At 52.8% G+C, this 23,331-nt stretch overlaps 1 protein-coding gene across 9 annotated transcripts in view; it reads right to left on the reverse strand.

Annotated features, from left to right (window-relative positions):
* Positions 1-8,296: 8,296 nt before the first annotated feature.
* The window catches only part of RBPMS (RNA binding protein, mRNA processing factor), a 169,761-nt gene continuing 154,726 nt past the window's right edge, over positions 8,297-23,331 (reverse strand). For 2 of the 9 annotated variants that reach the window (XR_013446640.1, XR_013446641.1), the window contains 4 exons: positions 21,571-21,640; positions 14,543-14,673; positions 14,083-14,186; positions 8,297-8,516 (listed from right to left, as the gene is read on the reverse strand). Coding sequence is in view for 4 of the 9 variants with exons in the window: in XM_078069662.1 (XP_077925788.1) it covers positions 8,511-8,516; positions 14,083-14,186; positions 14,543-14,673; positions 21,571-21,640; positions 21,761-22,058 (609 nt within the window). In the remaining 5 variants the exon portion in view is untranslated. Of the gene's footprint in view, positions 8,517-14,082; positions 14,187-14,542; positions 14,674-21,570; positions 21,641-21,760; positions 22,191-23,331 lie in introns of those variants that run through there. The other 7 variants (XR_004921927.2, XR_004921928.2, XM_036107102.2 and 4 more) reach the window with 5 other exon arrangements.

The following is a 23,331-nucleotide window of genomic DNA, read 5'->3' on the forward strand; positions in this document are numbered from 1 at the left end:
ATCCCATAAGTTTTGGTAGATTGTGTTTCCATTTTTGTCTCAAGATACTTTCTCATTTAATTTCTTTGATCCACTGGTGGTTCAGGAGAGTGTTCAATTTCCATGTATTGGTGAATTTCTCCATTTTCTGCAGCTCCCCCTGCTTGTGCTCTCTTGCACACATACACACTCTCTCTGTGCCAAATAAAAAAAAATATATATTTTTAAAGATTTTATTTATTTATTTGACATTGAGAGAGACAGAGAGGGAACAAAAGCAAGGGGAGTGGGGGAGGGAGAAGCAGACTCCCCGCTGAGCAGGGAGCCTGATGCAGGGCTCAATCCCAGGACCCTGGGATCATGACCTGAGCCGAAGGCAGACGCTTAACTACTGAGCCACCCAGGTGCCCCAAATAGAAATCATTAAAAAAAAAATTTACCAAGACTTATTTTTTTGGCCTAGCATATGGTTTATCCTAGAAAATGTTCCCTGTGTGCCTGAGAAGAATATGTAGCTTGCTCTTGTCAGATACAACATTCTATATTTGGTTGTTAGGTCCATTTGGTCTGTAAGTATTGTTCAGATCTGTTTCCTACTGGTTCTCTGTCTGGATGATCCATCCATTGTGGAGAGTGGGGTATTAAAGCCCCCAACTATTAATATATTGCTGTTTATTTTTCCTTTTAGCTCTGTTAGTTTTTGCTTTATATATTTGGGTCCTCTGATATTGGTGCATAAATATTTACAATTGTTTTATCTTCTTGAAAGATTGACCCCTTTATCATTCTATGATGACCTTTGTATCTTTTTACCATTTTTGAGTTTTATTTTGTCTGATATATATATATCTCCTCCTTTTTTTTGTTTTTGATATCATTTCCTTAAAGTATCTTTTACCATCCCTTCAATCTTAGTCTGTGTGTGTCTTTAAGGCTAAAGTGAGTGTCTTGTAGGCAGCATTTCATTAGATCTTGTTTTTTAATACAGTCAAGGTGTTCTGTGTATTTCAATTGCAGAATTTAATCCATTTATGCTTAAAGTAATTATTGACAGGTAGAGACTTACTGTTGCTATTTTGTTAAATTTTTTTTAGATCCATTTTTGTAGTTTTGTAGATCCATTGTTCCTTGTTTCAAATTTTGTCTTTTTTTGTGTTTTGATGTCCTTTGGTATCAGTATGCTTTGACTTCTTTATCATGTTCTTCTGTGTAATCACTGTACATTTTTCCCTTGTGGTTACCATGAAGCTTATGTAAAATATCTTAAAATTATAACACCGTTATTTAACCTGATAACAACTTCAATAGGATTTCTAAACTTTACACTTATACTTATCTTCCTGCTCACACTTTAGGTTATTGATATTGTTTACATATTTTTAATATTGTGTAACTAATAACAGATTATTGTTATGTTTCTTTTTTTCTGTGTTTTTAAACTTTTGAACTAGAGTTGTAAGTGAACTATGCACTGCTATTACTATGTTACAGAATCTAATTTTGACTGTATTTACCATTATCAGTGAGTTTTATGCTTTCTGTGTTTTTTCAGTGTTACTTAGCATCTTTTTTACTTCCCTCCTAAGAACTCCCTTTAGCATTTCTTATTAGGCAGGTCTAGTGATGTTGAACCACCTCAGCTTTTGTTTGGGAAAGTATTTCTCCTCATTTCTAAAGGCCAGCTTTTCCAAGTATAGACTTTTTGGTTGATAGTTTCCCCCCCCCCACAACATTTTGAATATGTCATCCTATTCTTCCCTGGCCTAAAACTTTTCTGATTAGAAATCCTCTGATTAGGGGTGCCTGGGTGGCACAGTGGGTTAAGCGTTTGACTCTTGGTTTTGGCTCAGGTTGTGAGATTGAGATTGAGCTCTCTGCGCTCAGTGTGGAGTTGGCTTGGGATTCTCTCTCCCTCTTCCCCCCCCCCCGCCCTGCCCCGTGCTCGCTCTGTCAAATAAATATTGAGGGAGAGAGAACGAGCGGGGGGAGGGCCAGAGAGAGAAGCAGATTCCCTGCTGAGCAGGAAGCCCTTAAGAACCCTGAGATTATGACCTGAGCTGAGGGCAGATGCTTAACCGACTGAGCCACCCAGGCACCCCATAAATAAATAAATCTTAAAAAAAAAATACTCTGATAGTCTTATGTGGGTTCCTTTGTAATTTCCTTTACTCTTGCTGCTTTCAAAATTCTTTGACTTTTGACGATTTTTTAAAAATGTGTCTTGGTGTATCCCTATTTGGGTTCAGCCTAATTGGAGTTCTTTGGGCCTCAGGGATCTGGATGTCCATTTCTCTCCCAGGTTTGGAAAGTCTTTTGCCATTATTGCTTTAAATATACTTACTCTCTTTTTCATCTTCTGGAATTCCCATCACATGAATATTGTTTCTTTTGATTGTGTCCAGTAAATCCCATAGATATTCTTAACTCTTTTTTCATTCTTTTTTCTTTTTGCTCCTCTGACTGGATAATTTCTAGTGCCCTTTCCCCCAGGTTGCTGATTCTTCTACTTTTGAAATTCTTTATTAAATGCCTCAGTGCAGTCATTGTATTTTCAGCTCTGGGATTTCTGTTTCTTTGTTGAACTTCTCGTTTTGTTCATTTATTGTTTTTTGACATTGTTGTCTGTGTAATTCGTTAAACTTTAAGAGGATTATTTTGAAGTCTTGGACAGTTTGTAGATCTCCATTTCTTTTGGACTGTACATGTTTACTTTAGCAGAGACAGTTCCTCATCAGTCAGCTTAGTTTGGGCTTCTGGATGTGTCTGCTAGTAACATCATTGAGCAGGTAGGGCTTGCTATCAGCTCTATTTTTGATGAAGCCACTGCCCAAGCTCTGAGGTCAGGGAGGCCGGGGGTGTTGGATAGGACTGCTGGCTTGGTTCCCTGCCAAAGTGAGTCTAGAGGATGGACTCTGCAGTTGCCTGGGTTCTCTGGTCAGGCTTTCTAGATGGGCAGGACTGGGTCCTATACTCAGGTGGGGCTACGAATTAGCCTCTCCGCCCTGCTCGGGCAGCAGCACAAGGCCCCAGGGCCTGCATGGCTCGGTGTTTGGTGCCCAAGTCAGGCATGACTGTACCCTGAATTCCCTGGCTAGTCGGGGCCCATGGTTTTACCCTGTGGACGGGGAGTGTGCTCTGTGTTCTCCATTCAAGTGCTATGGTAAGCAGGGCTGTTGGGTGGTCCAGGCAGCTCCCTGTGTGCTCTGGTGAGGTTCCCTGGTGGGCGGGCTGAAAGCTATATTCAGCAGTGGGTAGGGCTATGGATTCGTTTCCCTGCCCAGGCTCAGCAGAAGGAGCTTCAAGGTCAGTAAGACTGTTGTCTTGACTCAAGCCAACGCATCCCAAGTTCTCTGGCCAAACAGGCCCATTTGCTCTGCAGACTCCTGAGGCCTGCCTCCCAGACTCAGCGTCATGGGCTGTGCAGCTTTCCACGTATCCTGGCCGGACTTTCCGGTCAGGCAGGGTCAAGAGCTACACTCAGCATTGGGCAGGCTTATGGCTCCACTCCCTCCAGGGCTGGAAAATCGCTTCATTTGAGGACCTAGATCAGGCAGCCCTGCTCCCCACTGAGCCCCCTGGTCAGAGCGCATCACCGACTTCCTTCTGCAGATGAACAGAGCCACTGGTTGGGACTGCTGCTTGGGAGCTGCAGGTAGGAGCTTGGGCTGCCAAGATCTGAGTGCTGGTTGTTGCAAGCCCTTCCTCCCTTCTCTGTCACTGTCAGATTCCCAGTGGTCAAACTCCGCAGATGCCCCTGAAATCCTGGTGCAGCCGGACCCGAGTTGGTGCTCCTAAGAAGTGACCCACAATGTTGGGAAGCTTGCTGGCCACCCTGGCAGTTTTTCCCACCGGAGGAAGTAAGGCCAAGGGGAGGGGAGGCGCAGACAGTGAGTAGCTGCTCCCTTTATTCTTCTGATACGGTCTGTCTTGGTCTCCACGGTGCAGGAGGGTGCTTCAGCCTCCCCCTTGTGTTCCAGAATTCTCTCAGTGGTCTTGTCCTTGTATAGTTGTTGTTCTTGTGCCGGGGAGCAAAGTCAGGAATGACCTAAGTCGCCATTTGGTGATGTCACCTGTCACCATCCTGTTTCATTGGTTAGGTCTGGAAATGCATTTTGGGCATCTCAAACACTTGTTTTGCAAGGAGACATACCTGGCGGCCGCCATCACAGGGTCTAAGGTCAGATGCTTCGCTGCTGGGTGTGTTAGTAGTAGATTCGAGCTAAGCCTGTGCTCCCAGTATTACAAACTGGCATGTTGATTTCTTTTGTCTAAACTCCTTTCAGAAAGGAGGAAATTGAGATATAGAAATGCAGTATTTTGCTAAATTGTCACACCTGCAAATTCTGTAGCTTTACCTCGTTCACTTGCAATTTTTTGTGTTATGCCTTGATCCCCTCTGCCTGCTACGTGGAAGAGAAATTTCTCCATCTACCCCCTTCTGGTGGTCTGGGTGTTGGGGCACCTGGTGACACATGGTGAGAGATGTAGTCTTTGTGGGAAATTGTGAGAGGGCCCCGGTTGTGTCGCATTAAAAAGGACGTCTTTTACCAGTTCTTCTGGGTGTCTAAAAACATACCCACTCGAAATTCAGGTTAGAGTGGAAGTCCCGTTCTTGCTGCTGTCCATCTCTGCCGGACCTGCTGGCCATCTAGAAGCAAGTGGGAGTGGGCGTGGCTGGCTGATTTCGGAGGTGAAGACAATCTGCGGTGCGTTTTGATCTGTAATTGAGGGACAATCATTCGAGGCTTTTAGGAGAGAGCTAAGAGAAATGTAGTTGTGCCTGGACAAAACGTAATCATGAACATCCAGCCGCTGCCGTCACCCCCTAGCAGTGTGGCGAGATGGCGGTGGGACCTGGGGATGGAGGGGCTCGGCAGCCCGGGAGCAGAGTCCCCGCGAGAAGGCCGTGCGGGGGTACCCACTGCTTCCGGGCCACGCTCGCGGGGAAGGCACTGCGAACACGCAGTCCTCGATTTGTTTGGGGAGCTGTTTGAGGTCACAAGCAGACAAACCATGTTCTGAATGGGGGATTATGGCATTTGGATTTATAAATTCCCCAATTCCTACCAGCTAATGACGATTTTCTGCAGCACAGCGGAGACTCAGTGTCCCCTCTTCCCCGTAGCTGCTATTTTTATAGGTTTCATTTGCCAGGAAGATTTTGGGTTTTCTGAGGCTTTTTTGGGTTTTCTTAACAAGCCACGGCCAGCATAGTCCCCGTGTGGCAAGGCTGGAGTGGTGTCGTGTGGACAGCAGTGACGGCCCATCAGCAATGCACTGCTGTCCTCGGGGCTTCACGTAGGACGTGACGTTCCTTCCGGCATGTTTTGTGAGCTTGTCCTGGGCTTGTCCCGGGCTTGTCCCAGTAGGTGTTCCGTGGGAGGCAGGGGGAGGGCGGGGCCTAGGACTTCTGGGACCCATGTCTACACTGACTGGACCTTGGATCATGTGACCCTGTGCTGTCCCAGGAGTGTTGTGTCGAATGAGTGCACATTTCTTAAAGTGATCCGTATGCCCTACTTGAGGCTCGAACTCACGACCCAAGATCATCAGTGTGTTTGAGCGTAGGCGTCTTGAGGACGGTTTCAGATAATGCCTCTCTAGTAACAAGTGTTCTTGTGCCTTCTAAGGATGTTGGAAGTGTGTGGTATCGAGAGAGGGCGCCGGATCTGGGGTTGAAGGTCAAGAGCAACCACGTGCTGCCACTCTTCCAACCGGGTAGGAATGCCCTTTTTACTCAACATACGGACACCCCAGTGGTGCGGAACACGGGGAAATCCGAACACACTCCTCACACTAAGCATGCCCTGCCCGAGCCCTCGTGAGTAGCTAGTGGATTCCTGTCGCCCCGAAACCTGTGTAGAGATACAGAATTCAGGGACATCAGCCACGCCTCCTCCATTCTCAAGAATGTTCCTTCCGTCACAAAAGTCAGGACCCAAAGATGCCATGGGATCCTGGGCTTTGGGCGTACCTCACAGATGAGGGTGGTGATTGCCAGTAGGTCCAACATCTATGCACGTGCTGGGTCTGGTGAACCTGGATGATTATCTGCAAGTGTAACTTTCATTTTGGAAGTTTTAAGGTTCTTTTCCAAATTAATTAGCAGTTTTGTCCCAGAGGTGGAAGGCATAGTATTTAATTTCAGGTGTCAGTTTTATAGCTTTATATAGCTAGTCTTGTGCTCACAAGAGGTACAAGTGAACAAGAGAACAAGAAGGATCACTTAGTAACCAGATGGCTTAGTGGCCACGTTCTGGGGATCTGCACACCTGGGACATCATGCACAGAAGCAGAAGGAACGAACAGACCTGCCTTTTTCTTATCCCAAGTTCCCAATTCCAAAAGACAAGACAGTATTCCCACTCAACAGAATGACAGAAAAGACCATTTTTCATACGGTCACGAAGCTGGTGTTTCACCGGTCAGTGGGAATCTGCCTGGCGTTCACACTAGACTGGTAAGTACCATCCGGCCTTGGCACTTGCATATCACCTATGGTCGTCAGCAGAGTGGCCCAAGGCAGGCTGGAGAGGAAGGGAATCTCCTTCGGGGCAAGCTGCCTGTCCCGTCCGCTGCCCCAGCCGGGGCAGGTCCCAGATGGGCTGAGGCAAGCTGCAGATTGGTCTTCTACGGTCATACGGACGCTCCCAGACACAGGACAGCGTGACTGGGACCTGCTTCTGGTGGATGGTTCCCTTGCAAAAGGGATGTAAACGGCAGTGCCCGCCAAGGCTAGTTAATGGTTACTGTTAGTTGTTGGTGTTACTCTGAATGGAGCACTGTGGATTCTCCCCCCTCCCTTTCGGGGGACGAGGGGTGGGTGATAATCACTGTCCTCATGGCTATCAACGCCTGGCTTCTCCCTGACGTTGGCAGAAAACCATAAATGACCCTTCATAGATCGCAGATCATCCTGAGCTGCAGCTCTGCAGGCTGATGTGGGTGTGGAGTCTGGCAGGTGCAGTAAAAGGCATCAAAAGGGGGATCCTCCTGCCAGGTCAGTGAGGGCCAGGGGCCTGAGGCGTCCATGTGCCACCAGGGGCCCCAGCTGAGCACTTGTAGAGGTTTGCTCCCTGGCTGTCCCATCCCTCTCCTGTTCCTTAGTCCCTCGGTCCTCAGCTTTGTCAGCGCTGAGAACGGGAAAGAAACCGGCTGGGCGGGGGAATGTTCCTGCTTGATCTTGCGGAAAGGAATGTGCCAAGCAATGGTGTGGCAGCTGGAAAAAGCACTTTATTTTTAAAAAATGACAATAGAAAAGTATCTTTACACAGTTTATGAAAGTATAGTAGACTGTGCGGCAGTGCAGTTTTCCTTAGAAACGAGAGTCCAGGGGTCTCTGCAGGGGCCGGGGGCGCTGCAGACGGCGGCCGGGTTTGAGCGGAGCAACCCCCCGCCCTGCTGGACGTGCCCCTCCCTCAACACTGGCTCTTCTTGTCCCTTTTTGTAATGATGACCTTTAAAAGCTTCTTGATATCTTTATTTCTAATGGAAAATAATCCGCTCCCACCCCAGAACCACCATATGATCACTAAAACACTGGTCTTCAGCACAAGGTGAGACTAAGCAAGCTAGTATCTGGTCAGCTCTGTCAGCAGCCGAAAATTCTTAGGTCAGTTTATTTTCACACGTGGCTCTTCTACCACAAGGGGGAGAGACTGAGCTGCCGGACTCCGGGGAGGGGTCCGCTTCCACCACCCGATCCGCTGCAATCACCCATGGGCCGCGCCCTCTCTCCTCGGGCCAGGGGGATGCCCCAGCGCAGTCCTCCCACTCGGGAGACAAGAGCTGCCTGCAGCAGCCAGCTCCCTTGGGAGGTGGGCCTCAGTGGGTCTCACAGGGTGAGCTGGGAGCAGGAGAAACCCCAGATAAGGGCAGAACCCACCCCGGGCACAGTGTGCTTGGGCCCCTCGGGAGCTGCACCCTGCTCAGGAACGCGGGCCCATGCAAGGCTGCTTCGTCTAGCTGTCAGCTTGCCCCCGCCGTAGCAGCTCCTGGGGGCTTCTGACTGTCCCGCGGGAGCGTCCCACTGGGGGGGGGGGGGCATGCACCTAGTAGGGCTGCAGCTCGCCATTCTGTTCCTGCCTTACCCTGCACTCAGGCCAGGCAGGTGGACGGCTATACATTCACAATACGATTCTGGAAATGCTGTAATATTTAAAAACATGCCTCAAACATGCAGCTTGGAGGAAAAAAATATCTATTTTTAATTACAAGCATTCAAAAGTCAAGCACAAAAATTGTGATCCAACCCAGTGTAAGATCATCCATTCTCTCATACTTAAAATGTTTGGTATAAAAATACTCACTCTCTTGGTTTTATTGTTGACATCTTTTATGTTTCGTTTGAAAATATCTCCAAACTGTACAGAAATGTCAGACCATGCGTTCACAAGTAACACACTATTTCTTAAAATTATACAGTGTAAAAGAGTAAAACATTTTTATTATATTTGTTTCTTCGAGAAAAACAGATGTGTGACAGAGGCTGTGGCAAAGTCTTGAAGGGACCAAAACTGGGCAAGGTGTTCTCAAGCCTGAAACAGAAAGAACGTGGGTGAGGGGAGCGCTCACCTTCCCCCAGGCTGTGGGGGGCTTCCCGACAAACACGCGTGTGTACGTGCCCAGAACACGACCCCCCACCAGAGTAGCGCCGTTCTCCCCAGAGACACGGGGGCAGGACATACTTCTCTCTCACCAGAAACTTTTCAAGACCTCCTTCCCCTGCACTTGCCTGTGCTTTGCTTTGTGGCAAAAAAGAAAAAAAGCCTTCGAATCATCCCCGAGACTTTGCCACCTGCAGAGTCCCGGCGGGCCCCGCGCTTTTCTTCACCTGTGTAAAGCCTCAACTATTGCTCTGTCCCTGTTCTCTTGCCGTCTTCCCAACACGTCAGACTCAAATCTCGGGTGGTAGGAAAGGTCTAGGCAGAGTAACTCCACAGACACTAGAATTTTGTGCAGGGAACTGCTTATTTGGGTGTGGGAAGAAGCTATAACGAAAACAGCATTATTACTAACACCCCATCGAACCATCCTAAGTTAGACTTCTTTGGGAGGATGTGTCTTTGGCAGCGACTCCTGGAGAAACCTCCCACGAACACTCGCAAACAGCACGAACTGGACGATTTTGGTAAATCCGATCTATGCCAGGCCCTCACTGAGCTGGGGCACCCACGCTGTGACCCAGAATATCTTGGCACAGCCCGTGTGCAGGTGACGGCAGAAATAAAGGGCAAGTCAGAAGACCCAACCTCATGACCACATAGCTACGGTTCACGGAACGATCTCCCCCGGGAGAGACTGGGGCGCCGCTTTCGAGGGCAGGGATCTGGACGTGCAAGCCTCACCTGTCATCTTCCAGTACCGCTCAGCCTCTCTCGAGCTCCTTGCCGCTAGCTGCCTAGTGCTAGTGCGTCAGTTTATGCTTTGCACGGAGAGGCCCAGCTAGAGAGGCCTGGGGCTGGAGATGCTCCCAGATCAAGCTCCGGGAGCCTGCAGCGCCCCCCCCCTCCCCCAACTGCGGCCTCTCTCAGCAGAGCTCTCTGACAGGCCAGGAATGCAGGAGGAGAGAAACGCCTTCTGGAAATCCCACTTTGTTTTGCCTCCCCCTGGAGCCCAGCACAGGAGGGGCGTCGCCGGTCACACCCCGTCTTGGGCACATGTCACAGGACCCGTGCCGCTCCGTGAGCAGGGCCAGGAGAAGGGCCCGCTCTCGAAAGCATCTTGTTGCCGCCCCCGACTTGTACCCAGCGGGGACACCGGGTGTGTGTGGCCTGGAGCAGCCCTGGGTGGGTGGCAGGGGCCTCGGCGCCAGGCAGTATCTGGGGCCGCAGCAGCTGGCCTTCCCAATGAACCGGGACCTCACGGGCCCTCCGACTGCCGAGGAGCCTCCCCCCCAGACTGGGAAGAGGCAGCGGCCGCAGAGAGGGAACCCCGCTTAGACGGAGTGGATACGAGACGCTGGGACGACAGTCCCACGTCATCCCAAATTTGACCAGGGGCCAGCAGCCCAAGCTGAGGGCTGGTTCCAGGAAACGGTTTCTGAGGAACAGCAGTCCCCCTACGGCTGTTCTACTTTGGAACAATTCACAGGGGACGGCGCTCGGCCGCCCTCGGACTCTGGGAGCCTTAAGGGGCCCGCGCTGCCGAGGCCTCCTTCCGAGGCCGCCCCCGGGCAGCAGCCCCAGCTCCGCGTGCGGACGCCGCCTCCCACCAGAGGCTGAAAGCACAGCTGCCGCACGGCAGGCCAAGGACACCCGTGGGCGCCCCCGGCCCTGCGCAGGCGCCCGGCTGGGGGGCCTTCTCCTCTGGAGAGCTCAGTGACCGTCTCTGGGCAAGCACACGTTGCTACTCCGGGCCTTTCTGGTTCCACAGCCAGTTCCCGGACAACTGTCCCCATTCCTGTCAGCTTTGCCGTGGACACTTCTGCCATGACCGCAGAGGCACCGCATCTAAACCCGGACTCCCCACCTTCCCTTCCTCACGAGGCTCCCGCTCCCGCCCCCGCCCCCCTCCGCCTGTGTGTCCGTCCCTCCACCCAGCCCTGCGCTCTCCCCGCGCTCTCGGCTGACTGTCACTTCCCCACACCGCTGTCGCCATCCTGGGCTCGCCTCCCCTGCTACGCGTTTCTGATGGGACCCTTCATTTTGCCGCGGGCAGCCAGGTGACAAAGATTCTGAAAACACCTCCCCCTGCCTCCCCGAGACCCAAACCCCTAACACATCCCCCCAGGCCCTCAAAAGCCCGGTCATAATCCACTGTGGACAAGAACACGCGGCACAGACCCTCCTCCTGGTCTTACAAGCTGTTCGCTCTCAGAACTCCGTGCGAGCGCTTCCCCAGCCCTCGGGCAGCCCCCCGCGCCCCCAGCAGGGCCTTCTCGCCGGCGCTAACTAGAGTCCTCACTGTCCACGCCATTTGTTTCGCTTCCTCACGGATTAGCTCGGATTCTTTTCCTCCCTAAGACTACGTCGTCCTCCCTCCACCCCATAGTCACTTGCACACAGAACTTCAGACCCCCATATGCAGGCCAGGAAAGGAAATGGGAACGACGGACAGTTAATGGCACGTGGCACTGAGACTTGGCTCCTGAGTCTGGATAACGCCCCGGCTGAGCACCCGGAGCCTGTGTCTGCGGCGGCTCTGGCCCTGATGGGGGCCTTCCCGAGCGGCCCGTGGGGGGAGGGGCCTCCAGCTGCCCCTGGGCTCTCAGCAGCCCACCCTGGCCTCCCAGGACTCTGCCCCCTTCTTCTTCCTGGACTCTGGAGCAGGAAGCAGGGTGCACGGGGCTGGCTCATTCCAGCCGATGAGGAAGGCTTTGGAGGGAAAAGAGAAGGGGGGGATGAGAGCTGATAGTTTCCCGAGCTTTTCCCCAACTGTGCTGCGGAGATGTAATTCTCACATGGGAAAAGAATGCGTCCCCATTGCCATAGATGTTCCCAGACTGAACAGAAGGTCAGAATGTGGCTATTTCAGTCCCTGTAAACAAGGAAGGGGTTTAGCTAAGAACGGAGTTCAAACCTTGGAATGTATTAACAAGGACATTTTAAACAGAATACAGAGACATCCGGGAACACGGAGCACCGTGGCAGGATGGGGGCGGGGTGGGAGAGGGTCAGGCTGTTTGCTGAGCAGCTTCTGCTCACAGCCTTTCCCGAAGGGCGGTCACCGGAGAGACAGGGCAGGAAAAGAGATGGAACAAAGCTCGCCGGAGGCGGGTCGCAACTGTCCCGTATAAGACCATGGAGAATGTCTGCTGCTGTCTGAAAGAATATCCTACAATTCTTAAACATTTCATGTCCGTTGTCCTTGATCAAAAAGATCAGCTGTGGCCCTCCGGACCGGGCACAGCTGCTGCTGGGTTTGGGGCCAAGGTGCTCGCTGGCTGCCACGCCCGACCAGACGGGGCCTGCTCTCCCCCGACTCAGCCCCGAGCTCTTTCTCCCAGCAGTAAAAAAATTCGGTTTCCCCCATCTACTACATACACTTGGCCTACTGACTAATGATTTCTTTCCCAAGAGTTTCTCTAAATGTATTCATTTTTACCGAAAGTCAGATAAGGAATATTCCCCTCTACTCAACTCCCAATAGACACAGAACATAGTTTTCATTTTATAGCTGTAAAAACCAAATACCGGTATGAATTTGTAATAAAAAGCCTAGGTGACACTTTAAAAGGCTCACAGGCTAGTCTCCAGGAGAACAGTCTCCTGTAGTTGGAAACGGCCCCCCATTCTGAACACACATCCCCACCTGCGCCTACACGCGCGCACCCCTCCGCCCCAGGAACTCACGCCGCGCGCCCAGCAGGCCACCTCCAGACCTGCTCTTGTAACCCACGCTGGCCCCGGAACTGGTGAGCCCCACGCGGAACATGGCCAGTGCCAAGGCACCCTCCAGCGCGTCTGGTCCGTGCTGGCCGGCCGCCCCGAGTCCCAGCGCTACCCCCACCCCTTCTCTGCTCCTTCCATTGTCTAAATGAAGTCACCGCGTGCGTGCCCCGGCCGCTGTGCTTCCTGACTGGGCTCATCTGCATTTGCCTGGAATTACGGATGTTTGGGTTCGTTTACTGCATTAAAAAAAAAAAAAAATCATTATTCTAACCTGCTTCCAAAAAATTACATGGGTAGATTTTAATTGGTTTAAAGTGTGCCAGAGTGTGGTGTGGGGGGAAACCAACAAAATCTTGTCCTTTAAGCAGGTTTTACCAGGGGCCCCTGGGTGGCTCAGTCAGTTAAGCCTCGGACTCTTGATTTTGGCTCAGGTCATGATCTCAGGGTTGTGAGATCGAGCCCCGGGCTCGATCGATTATCTCTCCCCCTGCCCCTCACCCCGACTCACACTCGTGCTTGCTCGCTCGCTCTCTCAAATAAAAGAAATTCTCAAAAAAAAAAAAAAGTTTTATTGGGTGATAATATTGGTAAGAATAGTGTGGGCACTGTTATTAAGAACCATGACAAAAGAACCACCCAATAAATTAGAAGGCTAAGGAATTGGTGGGATTAAACATTAGCTGCCCTACACGATGTGGAAAACGCTTCCCTGTTAAGTTTGGTCAGTGGGAGGAAAGACCCCAAGTGCAGGCCGCTGGGGCACACACGACGTGCCTGCCTCTGGATGGGCTCTACTCTGAGAGCAAGAAATTACCTAAGTCCCAAGAATGCGGTAATGACCTCCTTGGCTAGATCTGCCTGGTTCTCTGTCCTTAGCAGGAATCTTGCCCTCTTTCTGACTCATCTTTTCTTCATTGGCCCCTTGTAGGGATGAAATTTGCCACCTTATTTGGGCCGAGACATAACCGCTGTGGGCCTGCCCTTGGTACTCCTGTTGTTCTAGGCCAAGTTTTCCAGAGAGCCTGGTAGCCCCTCTGTGTGGCAGCCAGCGGCCGGTCACCTGCGGGAACGCTACGTTACTGTTTTAGACTACGCTTACTACTAGAAGCTGAGGGACCGCTCAAAGAGATGAACAATCACCAAAATCACCGGCCGGCAGGAAGCCCAGAGGCTGGAGGAGTCCAGCGAGAGCCCTGCCTCATTTGCCTGTGCCCAAGGACAACCACTCTTCTTTCCAAAGAGGCTCACGCACACGTCTCGGTGTCACCGAGAGGGCTACACTGTATTCAGTACAAGTGGATGAAGTCAGGAGGAATACACATACTATCTCTAAAAGATTCTCACCAAAATGGTGAATTTCCAGAAAAGGTGTATGGGTTTAAAAGGGGAAAGTGTCATTTATCTGTAAATTCCCGATGGCGGAATGGCTCGTTCCATGGCTGCGGCCTGAGCACGTGCAGGTGGCCTCACCGTGTGCGCGGAGGGTCTGCAGGACCCCCCCCCGCCCTCCCAGACGCCCTTCCCTAAGCACGCTGTGGCTGGACGAGATCATGGAGAGCAAACCCCTGACCCCAGTGCTCTGTACCAGAGCGTCTCAACCCAGAGCACCCACCAGGATCACCTGGGGGAGGTGGTAACACCTAGACTGCTGGGCCCCATCCCCGGGGCTGCTGGGGTGACGGTCCCGACCACACTGTCTCCATCACCGCGCCCTGCCCAGGACACGCTGCCTCCCCAGAGGGCCTGTCCGGCCTCTGACTGTGGGACTCACCAGCATGCTCCAGTCTGGGAGAACGGCTTGAGCACAGCAACCACCAGTGAAGATTGCATTAATACCCACAAGACAGATTGCAGCCACCATCACACACCTGGAACCTGGGATGGAGAAAGAAATCACCCATTAACGGTGTGCTGTCATTTCCAACCCCAGCGCTGGTCTGCCCTTGGGGTTCCCTGGGTTCCGAAGGTCAGCCTGTTCTGTGAGCAAAGAACGGAGAGTCAGTGGCAAAGGGCCCAAGGCCGCCACGGTGGAGCTGAGGACAAGTGCTCGGTGAGAATGACCACACCAGTGGCACGGAGCTCCCCATGGGGACCACGGGCTTCGGGCCTGGTCAGAGGGAAAGCGCCCCGGCGGTGGAGTGTGGCTGCCAGGGCTCCCTGGCACCAAGGCTGGAGGGGAAGGGACCCTGGACCCAAGTGTGCTGTGGGCGACGCGGTCTTCACACGCTCACCCGAGTAGGCGCGTGTCCGTCGTGGGGGACGGGCCAGGGCGAAGCTGCGGCAACAGCAGGCCACCCAGCCCAGGAGGCAAGGCAGCCGCGCCGAGTTCCGAGGGCCGGACCCCCAGGCCTGTTCAAGAGCCCTGTCGAAGAGAGGTGCAGGACCTGAAGCCCCCCAGAGAGAGGAAGCGCCCCAAACCTATCCAGCTCCAGGAGCTGCCTCAGCCCACAGTAACAACGCTGGTCAGCCCCAGGCCACAAAAGCAATTCTCCAGGAGGATCCTGTGCTGTCACGTGCATCAATGAGCTCAACTTTGCTCCAAGCACCTTCTGGAAAACAAAAACTAAGAGGAAACATTTGTGACTACATCCTGTTCCCAGGGGTCTGAGAATTTTGAAATATGAAGGTGCCGAGACCCAGAAGATCATAAATTTTTACTATTCTTCCGCAGGCATGACTGCCTCTGAGCCAGCTGGTTTTCATGAGAATTCCTGGAGCCAAGGAAGGACGCCGGCCTCCCGGCGCGTGGATGCCAAGGGCCCTCTTCCCTGCTAACATCTCTTGCGTGTTCAGCCCTCCTGCCTACAGACAGACAGGCGGACTCGGGCACACGGGGCTTCGTGACCAGGAGCGCACAGGGTACTGCCGCGAACCCCGAGTTCCCCACAGAGGCCTCCCTGGTCTGCTGGCACGGGAAGATGCCCCCCTGGGGTTCGGCAGGGAGGCTGGGCCTGGGCTGAGACCCTCCGCTGGGCTTATGGGGGAGCCGGAAGGAAAGACTGCCCTCCTAGGACATCTCTCTTCTCAGAACTAAGGAAAAAGAAAGTTTTGCCCAGATTTCCACTTTAAAAACATTATGAAAGAATTAACAGATGTAATTCCAGTTTCCTAGTGAAAATTGGGTTGAGGACAGGAAAAGAAATATTCATCTTCTTTTTTTTTTTTTAAAGATTTTGTCAGAGAGAGAGCATGTGAGCAGGGGGAGCGGCAGGCGGAGGGAGCAGCAGACTCCCCACTGAGCAAGGAGCCCGATGCGGGGCTCGATCCCAGGACCCTGGGACCATGACCTGAGCCGAAGGCAGACTCTTAACGACTGAGCCACCCAGGTGCCCCGAAATATTCATCTCTGTACATAAAACTTATCAGCTCCCCCAGATTCTCCCCACCTCCCGCACCTCTGGGGACAGCCAGACCGGCGCGGCACTCAGGGCACCTGCTGCTTAGGATGTCCCACCCATGGCCACATCCCTCCAGGCGTCTGGGCTGAAGCTCATCGGGGTGACTCCGGACCGGTGGGTGAGGAGCACGGGGCACTGTCACCGGGCTGCTCTTTGCAGTGAGGACAGCAGTAGCACCTGTCCGCACACCAGGGCTGCCCCCGTGGACAGGGAGCACACACGGGCCAGTCTGTCACCCCCAAGACGACTCCGCAAAGAACAGAGAACACCGCAGGGAAGTCTGAATGTGTGCACTTGTAACCTTACAGCGAGCACGCAGGCCTTCCGAATGTCCCTTTCCAGCCGAGAGTCGGGCGCGTGCGGCGTGGGGGTGGGGCAGGGGCTCCTGTAGGTGGCCCTCACCTGCCCCGTGAAGGGGCCAAGACCCCATGGCCGGGTCTTCATACTCGGCCACCCTCTTTTAACTTCCTCCAGGGACCGTCAGGCAGTTCTCCTGGTGCATACGCTCAGGGGACGGGCCAAGGCAGGGAAATCACCGCTCGGACCGCCCGGGGTCGTCCTACCAGGTGCGGCGCGTAGGTGAACTCAGCGCCCGTGTGGCGAGCAGAGGGCTGTGGTGCCTTCCCTTACGGAACGGGGAGGGCACGGCAGTGGCTGGACGGGTCCCCAGTCGCGGACACGGTGCAGGCGTTCGGGCCCATCCCTACAGCTCACACAAGAACCGAACAGACCCCGGGCTCCGGGACTCAGGACCAGGGCGACACCGCGCCGGCTGCGGGGCGTTCTCTGCTCCCCTAACGCCTCGCCCAGCGAAGGCCTGCTGTGCGCAAGCTTGTTCACTTGGACTCAGCAAAGGGGAAGGCAAGAAGACCGGAGAGGTTCAATTATTCTCTAAACTTGAGTCAAGCGAGCCTGTTCTGAACAAGGAAGCCCGTATGAATCTGGGGAAGCCCTGGGTCGCTGCCTGACCGTAAGCGCCAGGCTGACCCCGAGCCCCGTGCTCCCCCGTGGCACACGAAGCCCCTCCCTCGCTCTGCTAGTTTCCCCAGAGCACGTCTCACCGCCTGACCTAGTGTGTGTCTTAGTGATTTATGACCCATCTTCCCCCTGTTAATGGAGGTCAGCTCCATGCAGGCAAGGATTTTGTTTGCTTTTCTTACCCTTGTATCCTTAGCAGCCCAAACAGTCCCTTACTGGCTGCAGATGTTCACTGGATAGTGATTGTGCTAACGAACTTGAGACACAGAGACCGTGCTTAACAGGAGGGGGAGTGGCGATTCAGGGCAAACACCGCCCTGGGTCCTGGGCACGGCGCCTCGGGGTTCCTCCTCTTCTTCTTTTAAAGATTTTATTTATTTGACAGAAAGAGAGGGAACACAAGCAGGGGGAGTGGGAGAGGGAGAAGCAGGCTTCCCGCGGAGCAGGGAGCCCGATGCGGGGCTCGATCCCAGGACCCTGGGACCATGACCTGAGCCGGAGGCAGAGGTGCCTGCAGGACCACAGCGCTGTCTGAGCTCCCAGCGCTGCCTGACGTCCGGCTCCTGGGGCTCCCCGGACAATGGCTGCACCCCCCAGGCCCTCGTGCTCACAGCCAGAGACAGACGAGGCTGTTCCTCCCAAAACAAAACATGAGGAATATGCAGCTTTACATTCCGGTCTCATTATCTCTTGCCGTGTCCTTCTCTCATTTGTTGATGCTGTAACTGTATGTGCTTTTAATTTGGGTGCTACGGTCTTGGTCCTAGGCCAGGGAGATTTTCGGAGTTCTTAAAGAACGCCCTCCCACACCCACCCCCCGGTTCCCAACTCTCTCTCTCTCTCTGATTTAACTACACTGTTGGATACCCAACAAGGAAGGCTGTGTAACTCATTCCCTCTCAAGAGTTACTAAAAACTTGCTCATGCTCTCCTGTTCTCAACGCATGTGGGAAATGGATCGTTTTCAGTGATTATCATGTAATCTGGGCTTGTCCAGCCCATGGCTGGACCATTAGCAAAACTCCAGTGATGAGCAGACGGAGCTTGTAGCCAGACTAAACCCCATCAGTCAGGATGCTGAACAAATTAAAACACCAATGACACCACCCCTCTGACGGTCTTCAGTTGCCACGGATGACGGTAAACACATGCACACCCCCACCCCCACCCAAGGGGCTTTCCTCACAAGCCCATCCTGGAGCATCCTCAGCAGGAACTCTTTCCCTTTAAAATGTATATCCATGACTCCCACTCACTAGAACTGGAGTTCCTCAGGGGCACAGGCCTGGTCTGCATGCACATTTTTGTATCTAGCACATACTGGACACATAACATATGTTTACTTAAGAATAAAGAGCTTGTTTACTTTTCTAGTCTAGTCCCTGATTTCCCAGTAGGAGGTCAAAGTGAGTAAATGAAAAACCCCTGCAGGGCCTGGGCGGTTCAGGACTTGGAAGGGTGGCCCCCAGAGCTCCACGTGTGGGGAGTGAGCGCCGGTCTGGGTCTATGTATAGGCCGTCATGTCTGATACCAGCCATCACTCCTGCTCTTGTCTTCTATTCGGGTGCCATCTTCCCAGAGAGGAAGGACACCCGCTGCGCCCTGGCAAACAGAGGAAGGCCACGTCACTGGCCGCACCTATCCTACATTTGGCCTTTTTGAAAGACCAGTTTTGCACTAAAATATTTATTGTTTCATCAGAACCACTGTTCTCAAATCTAATTTGCATTTCCCTAAGATTACGCAGCCTGGACTATTAGCTCAAGGACTTGATCCAAGAGACTAGAAGGAGCCTGAGTAACGCATCCACACTGAACTGGTCTAACCTTAGGCAGGATGGGAGACTAGAGTCCTAACCCCAAGTGCGGTGGTAGTAAGTGCAATTATCCATCCTCCTTGCCTACTGCCCCTCCTCTGCGCCCTCTAGACCCCGAGGAAGGAGTCTGGCCCGTGGCCCACGTCTAGCTCAGAACAAACGGTGCATCCACAGGAGATGTTGCACCTGCGTACGGGTCCGACAGCTTCACAAGCCATACTTCCGAAGGGGGAACCCGCTAGGCCTTCTTTGGTAGCCACTGCTGCCTCTAGGTCTCTGGTGGGAAGGTCTGTGGGGAAGGATGATCTGGAACAACTCAGGTGAGCGGACAGAAACAAAGGGCAGGATCCCATTGGCTGGAACCGTGCCGCTGCTTAACGATCATGCCTTCCCTTTGGCCTATATAAATGCTTAAAAAAAAATCCCTCCTCAGGCCCTATGCCACCACCATCCTCGGCCAACTGCAACTGCCGGGTTCGGAGGTATTCTCTCATCTTACTCAAGTTTCCTACACCATCTGCTACTGCCGACCCCAGCAGCTCACCACTGCCCTTCCGCGCTCCAGCCCTCACCGGCTCCTCCGGGCACTCTTCATTCTCCACAGGCTGCTCGTCCTCTGTGGACCCTACGGCCAGGTGAGCCTCAAGGCTGTGTCGCACTGACCGCTCTTCCGGTTTCATCAACTTCCTCAACTACCTGCTTATGCTGAATGCCAGATCGACCCCCAACCCATCAACTCTTTTGCGAGCCTCAGAAATCCCAGTTACGCAGTCCTGGGTACCTGCGGGTGAATACCTAGCAGCCTCTGAGAACGGAGGGATGAGCGCACGGTCATGGGAGGCAGAGCGCATGGTCGCTCAGTGCCTTCTGGAGCCGGACGACAGGGCTGCACCCGCCTCGCCCTGGCAACGGGGGCAGGGTCCCTCGTGACGAAATGACTAAGGCTTTTGTGCACGAAGAAAGAACAGAGAGCTGGGGACATGTCATTTTAAAAACTAATTATGGGCATGCGGGTATGGCACATGGACTTGGGAAGTCCTGGACATAATGGACCCTAGAATATACCTCAAAGCTTACAAATTGTGTTTCCAGGAAGAAAAAGTCCCCCCTAAGCAGCGAACTTTTATATTTCACAAAAGAGTAAAATATTTTAAATACTTCCGGTATCTACCATGGACTACTGACTTTTTTTCTAAGAAACTACATTTAAAGTGCAATTGCCATTCACGGATATTTACCATCTCACGTAAAATGGGTACTTGAACACACATACAACATAATTTCAGAATAAGGGACAAATACAAGCAGCTTAAAAAAAAAAATCTAACACTGTCCTAATTTTTCCCTCATCATAAACAGATTAGTGGTAACTCTAACATAATGACCACTGGCCCAAAGATCTCTGTATGTGGGTGTCACTGGTTTGGGTTCCGGATAAGAGATTAGGGCATGGTTTCCCAAAATGTGCTCTATGTAAAACAACATTCTCCTAAGGGTCTGTGAAAGAGAGGGCTCCCTTGTCTCAGATGAGTTTGAGGAATCCTGCATCCCTGAGTTCCCTAATTTTACAGATTCATGATGCTCATGTTATAAGAAAGGTTCCAAGAATCTTTTGGTAAAAAACAAAAAAACCCAAAAAGTGTTTAACTCTGTTTGACCTTTGGCAACATTTATGTAGTCTGCCTCCAATCATCCCCAAGGACTAGTGTTGCTCTGGCCACACTCAGAAATAGGTCTGGTTAGGGGAAGAATAGGCACAATTCTAACTCATTGAGTTGATGTCTTAAAGCAGAGAAATGTGATCCGTCAACTTACTCATTACCCCACCAGCAGAGCAAGAATCCTGAGCAGCTGGGGCGTGGGTCTGCTGCCTACCACCATCCTCCTGTGTGCTGAGGCCCTTCCTCCAGAACAAAGATGCCTGCCTTCCGACCTAGGACTGGAGCGCTCTCTAAGTGCTGGCCTCTTATGGTGGTAAAGACTTCAGCAAGTGAAGTCCACGCTCAGCAGTCACCCTGGAAATTGAAATGAAGGTGACAGGACCCACCAAGCGAGACTTGGGGTCAACAGGGCAACTTGCCTGTGGAAAATAAACCCCAGAACTCTTTGAAAAGCCTATTCAGTGCTCTCCTTCCTCCTCACTAGGAGGGCCTTGACCTCTGTGACTCCCCACTGAAGCTGAACCTAAGTCAACCGGAGGCCAGTTTTCCCCACATATGTCCTTCAAAAGATCAGCATCAGGTATAGTTATGTACATAATTCTGCATGACCTCTTTAGCATTTCTAAATGGATGAAGGTCTGGTCCCTCCCTACACTCATTTTTCTTCCTGTCTTGTGAAGGAATGATATAAACCAAGAAAAACCGCAGACTGTAGAATTGTGTCATCTCAGAGATTTCCTTGAGGGCAGACCCCCCAAATTCACACACCCTATCAGAATTCAGAGTAACAGTGCTTTGTATTTAACAGAGATCCAGTCAAGATACCGAATTAAAGGCGGCGTTTGGAATTTTACACAAATTATACATTTATAGAAAAAAAACTGACTTGGTAGTTCCCTGAAGCAAGGTTAGGCGCAAAGATGCCCATTCAGCATATTGTTTCCTTCGAGACAAGACACTGTAAGGCAAGCCTACTAGGGAGAGCTTGGCCCAAGCTCTAACACGCACGCACGCATGGAAGTCAGTTCTGATAAACGGCCGAGGGTCCCACGAGCCCGCCCTGGGGGCAGCGGAGGCCGGTGGCCGAGTGACGCGGGCAGCGGGTGAACTGCCGCTGCGTCATCCGGTGTCCCGGCCCCCGACACGGCCCGGAAGCAGCGCTGGCTGCTGAGTTAGGACAGCGAAGACCGGGATGAGATGCGGACAGGGTAACATCCCTCGGTCTCCCTCAACCCCAGGTGGACGCCCCGGCAGCGCCGCAAGGCCACAGAGGAGCCCCGCCAGTGGTCTGAGGACAGGCGACCACAGGTAACAGGCAGTCTGGAAGGTGTGGGTGCCGCGCGCCCCACGTCCCGGACGTCTGCTCCGCACGGGGCTCGCAGCGGCCGCGCAAACCAAGTACTTACATAGCATTCAGCAGAACTGACGGGACTTCCAGCCCTGAGAAGTAGCCTCGGAGGGAGGGAGCCAGCGCATCTGGAAAGACACGTGGGGAGAAGGCGGTGAAGCAGGGCTCCCATTGGACGGTCTCCTTCCCCACAGAGCAGTCTGCCAGGCTGCCGCCGCCTTCACCATTCCGAGCCGGAGCCCACTTACACGTGCCGGCGGCGCAGGGGACCAGAACAGCACCCCGAGGGGTCGTCCACGTGCCCTTAGTGAACACAGGGGCCAGGCTCTCAGCAGAGCACCCGCCTCGGGGAGCGGGCCGGGCCCAGCAGCTCCCCTGCTCCCACCCTCCTTGCCACGGTGAACAGCCAGCCGCCGCTGGGCCAGACCTGGCCTGAGGCTGGCCTGGCGAGTCCCTTTGGTTGCACCCGCTCAGCAGAGCCGTGCCGAGGGCACAGGCCGTCTCCTGGTTTGCTAAGCAGGGTGTGGAAACACGTATCTGCTCCATAAGGGAGGGATGCGTTCATGACCCATCCGTGCCAGTAAGCCGGCCTGGACATCTTTGAGATTCTGCTTCTGTTCTTTTAGAAAAGGGGTTCTGGCTTCCCAGCCCTGTGGGGTATCTGGTACCCCAAGCCCTCCGCTCACTCTGCTGAGGAAGACCCCTCTTTTCCATGAAGTTTCCAAAGTGGAAGGCCAGCAACAAAACAACTGGACTGAGTGATGCTTTGTCTACTTGGCAGAATATTCCCGGTCCTGTGCTGAGGAAAGTGTGAAGAAACAAACAAAAGGGCAAGAGCACTTTGGCTTTAACAAATGTCCATCTGTCAGCAACGTCAGTTTTGCCCCGCAGCCTTTGGCCAGAAGCAAGAAATGCCCATTTACCGTTGCTCCCGTTTCCCTGGAGGAGGCATGGCCTCCCTGCAACACAGGCAGCTGGGAGTGGGGGAGGGAGAGCAATTACATCAAAGGGAGGGAGATGCTCAGGAGGGCTGGATGGGTCTGTGGAGAGCGGCATCCTCCCCAGTGTGGCAGGAGGAGAAAGATGGATCTTCGACCTGGGTCTGGCCCAACACGTTTCTAGAGTAAAATGCAATGCTGGAGGGAATTTTACCCGGGCAAATTGACTTCGATGGTTTAATAGAAGAGATTTTGCTTGAGAAGCCCCTTTTCACATGGCATCTTACTCAGATCTCCAAAGCATAAACAGATGAAGCAGCATCCTGGCAGAGGTGGAGGTGCAGGGGGCCTGGAACCTGCAAGGAAACTCCACAGAACCCGGGGGTGCTGGGGGATTGATGAAGACCTCCTGCCTCTTCTAACCTGCTTTTACATGTGGGGAAATCTATTGACAGCTGGGTATTCTGAGTGACATCCCATGGGCACAGAACCCAGCGGGGTCAGGATCCAGGGCACAGGCTCCACTAGCCCTCATTGACTGGTCTAGGAGTGGGCCCCCAGACAAAGCTCACACAGGATGCCCAGCCTTTGGTCTCGGTCCACATGCAGAAGTCCTCAGTATTTCCTTCTACCCCATGGGCCTCCCCTTCCTCTCTGGCTCTCAATGCAGGGTGATGGGCCACATTGGGGGACTCGATCCCAACTTGGGGCCTCACCTACTTGGGAAATGAAGACTTATAAGGACCACAGATACGTTTTGAGCTTCTCCCCATGCCAGGAATCCAGGTCAGGGAACCCCTTGGGCCAGCTGTGCATGAGATCCTTTGGGGCATCACACTGGATATTCTTAGAAATCAGATCACCAGCTCGAGGGGGTCCCC

Source organism: Halichoerus grypus, chromosome 3 (assembly GCF_964656455.1).
Source record: "Halichoerus grypus chromosome 3, mHalGry1.hap1.1, whole genome shotgun sequence".
In the NCBI taxonomy this organism is placed as follows: domain Eukaryota; kingdom Metazoa; phylum Chordata; class Mammalia; order Carnivora; family Phocidae; genus Halichoerus; species Halichoerus grypus.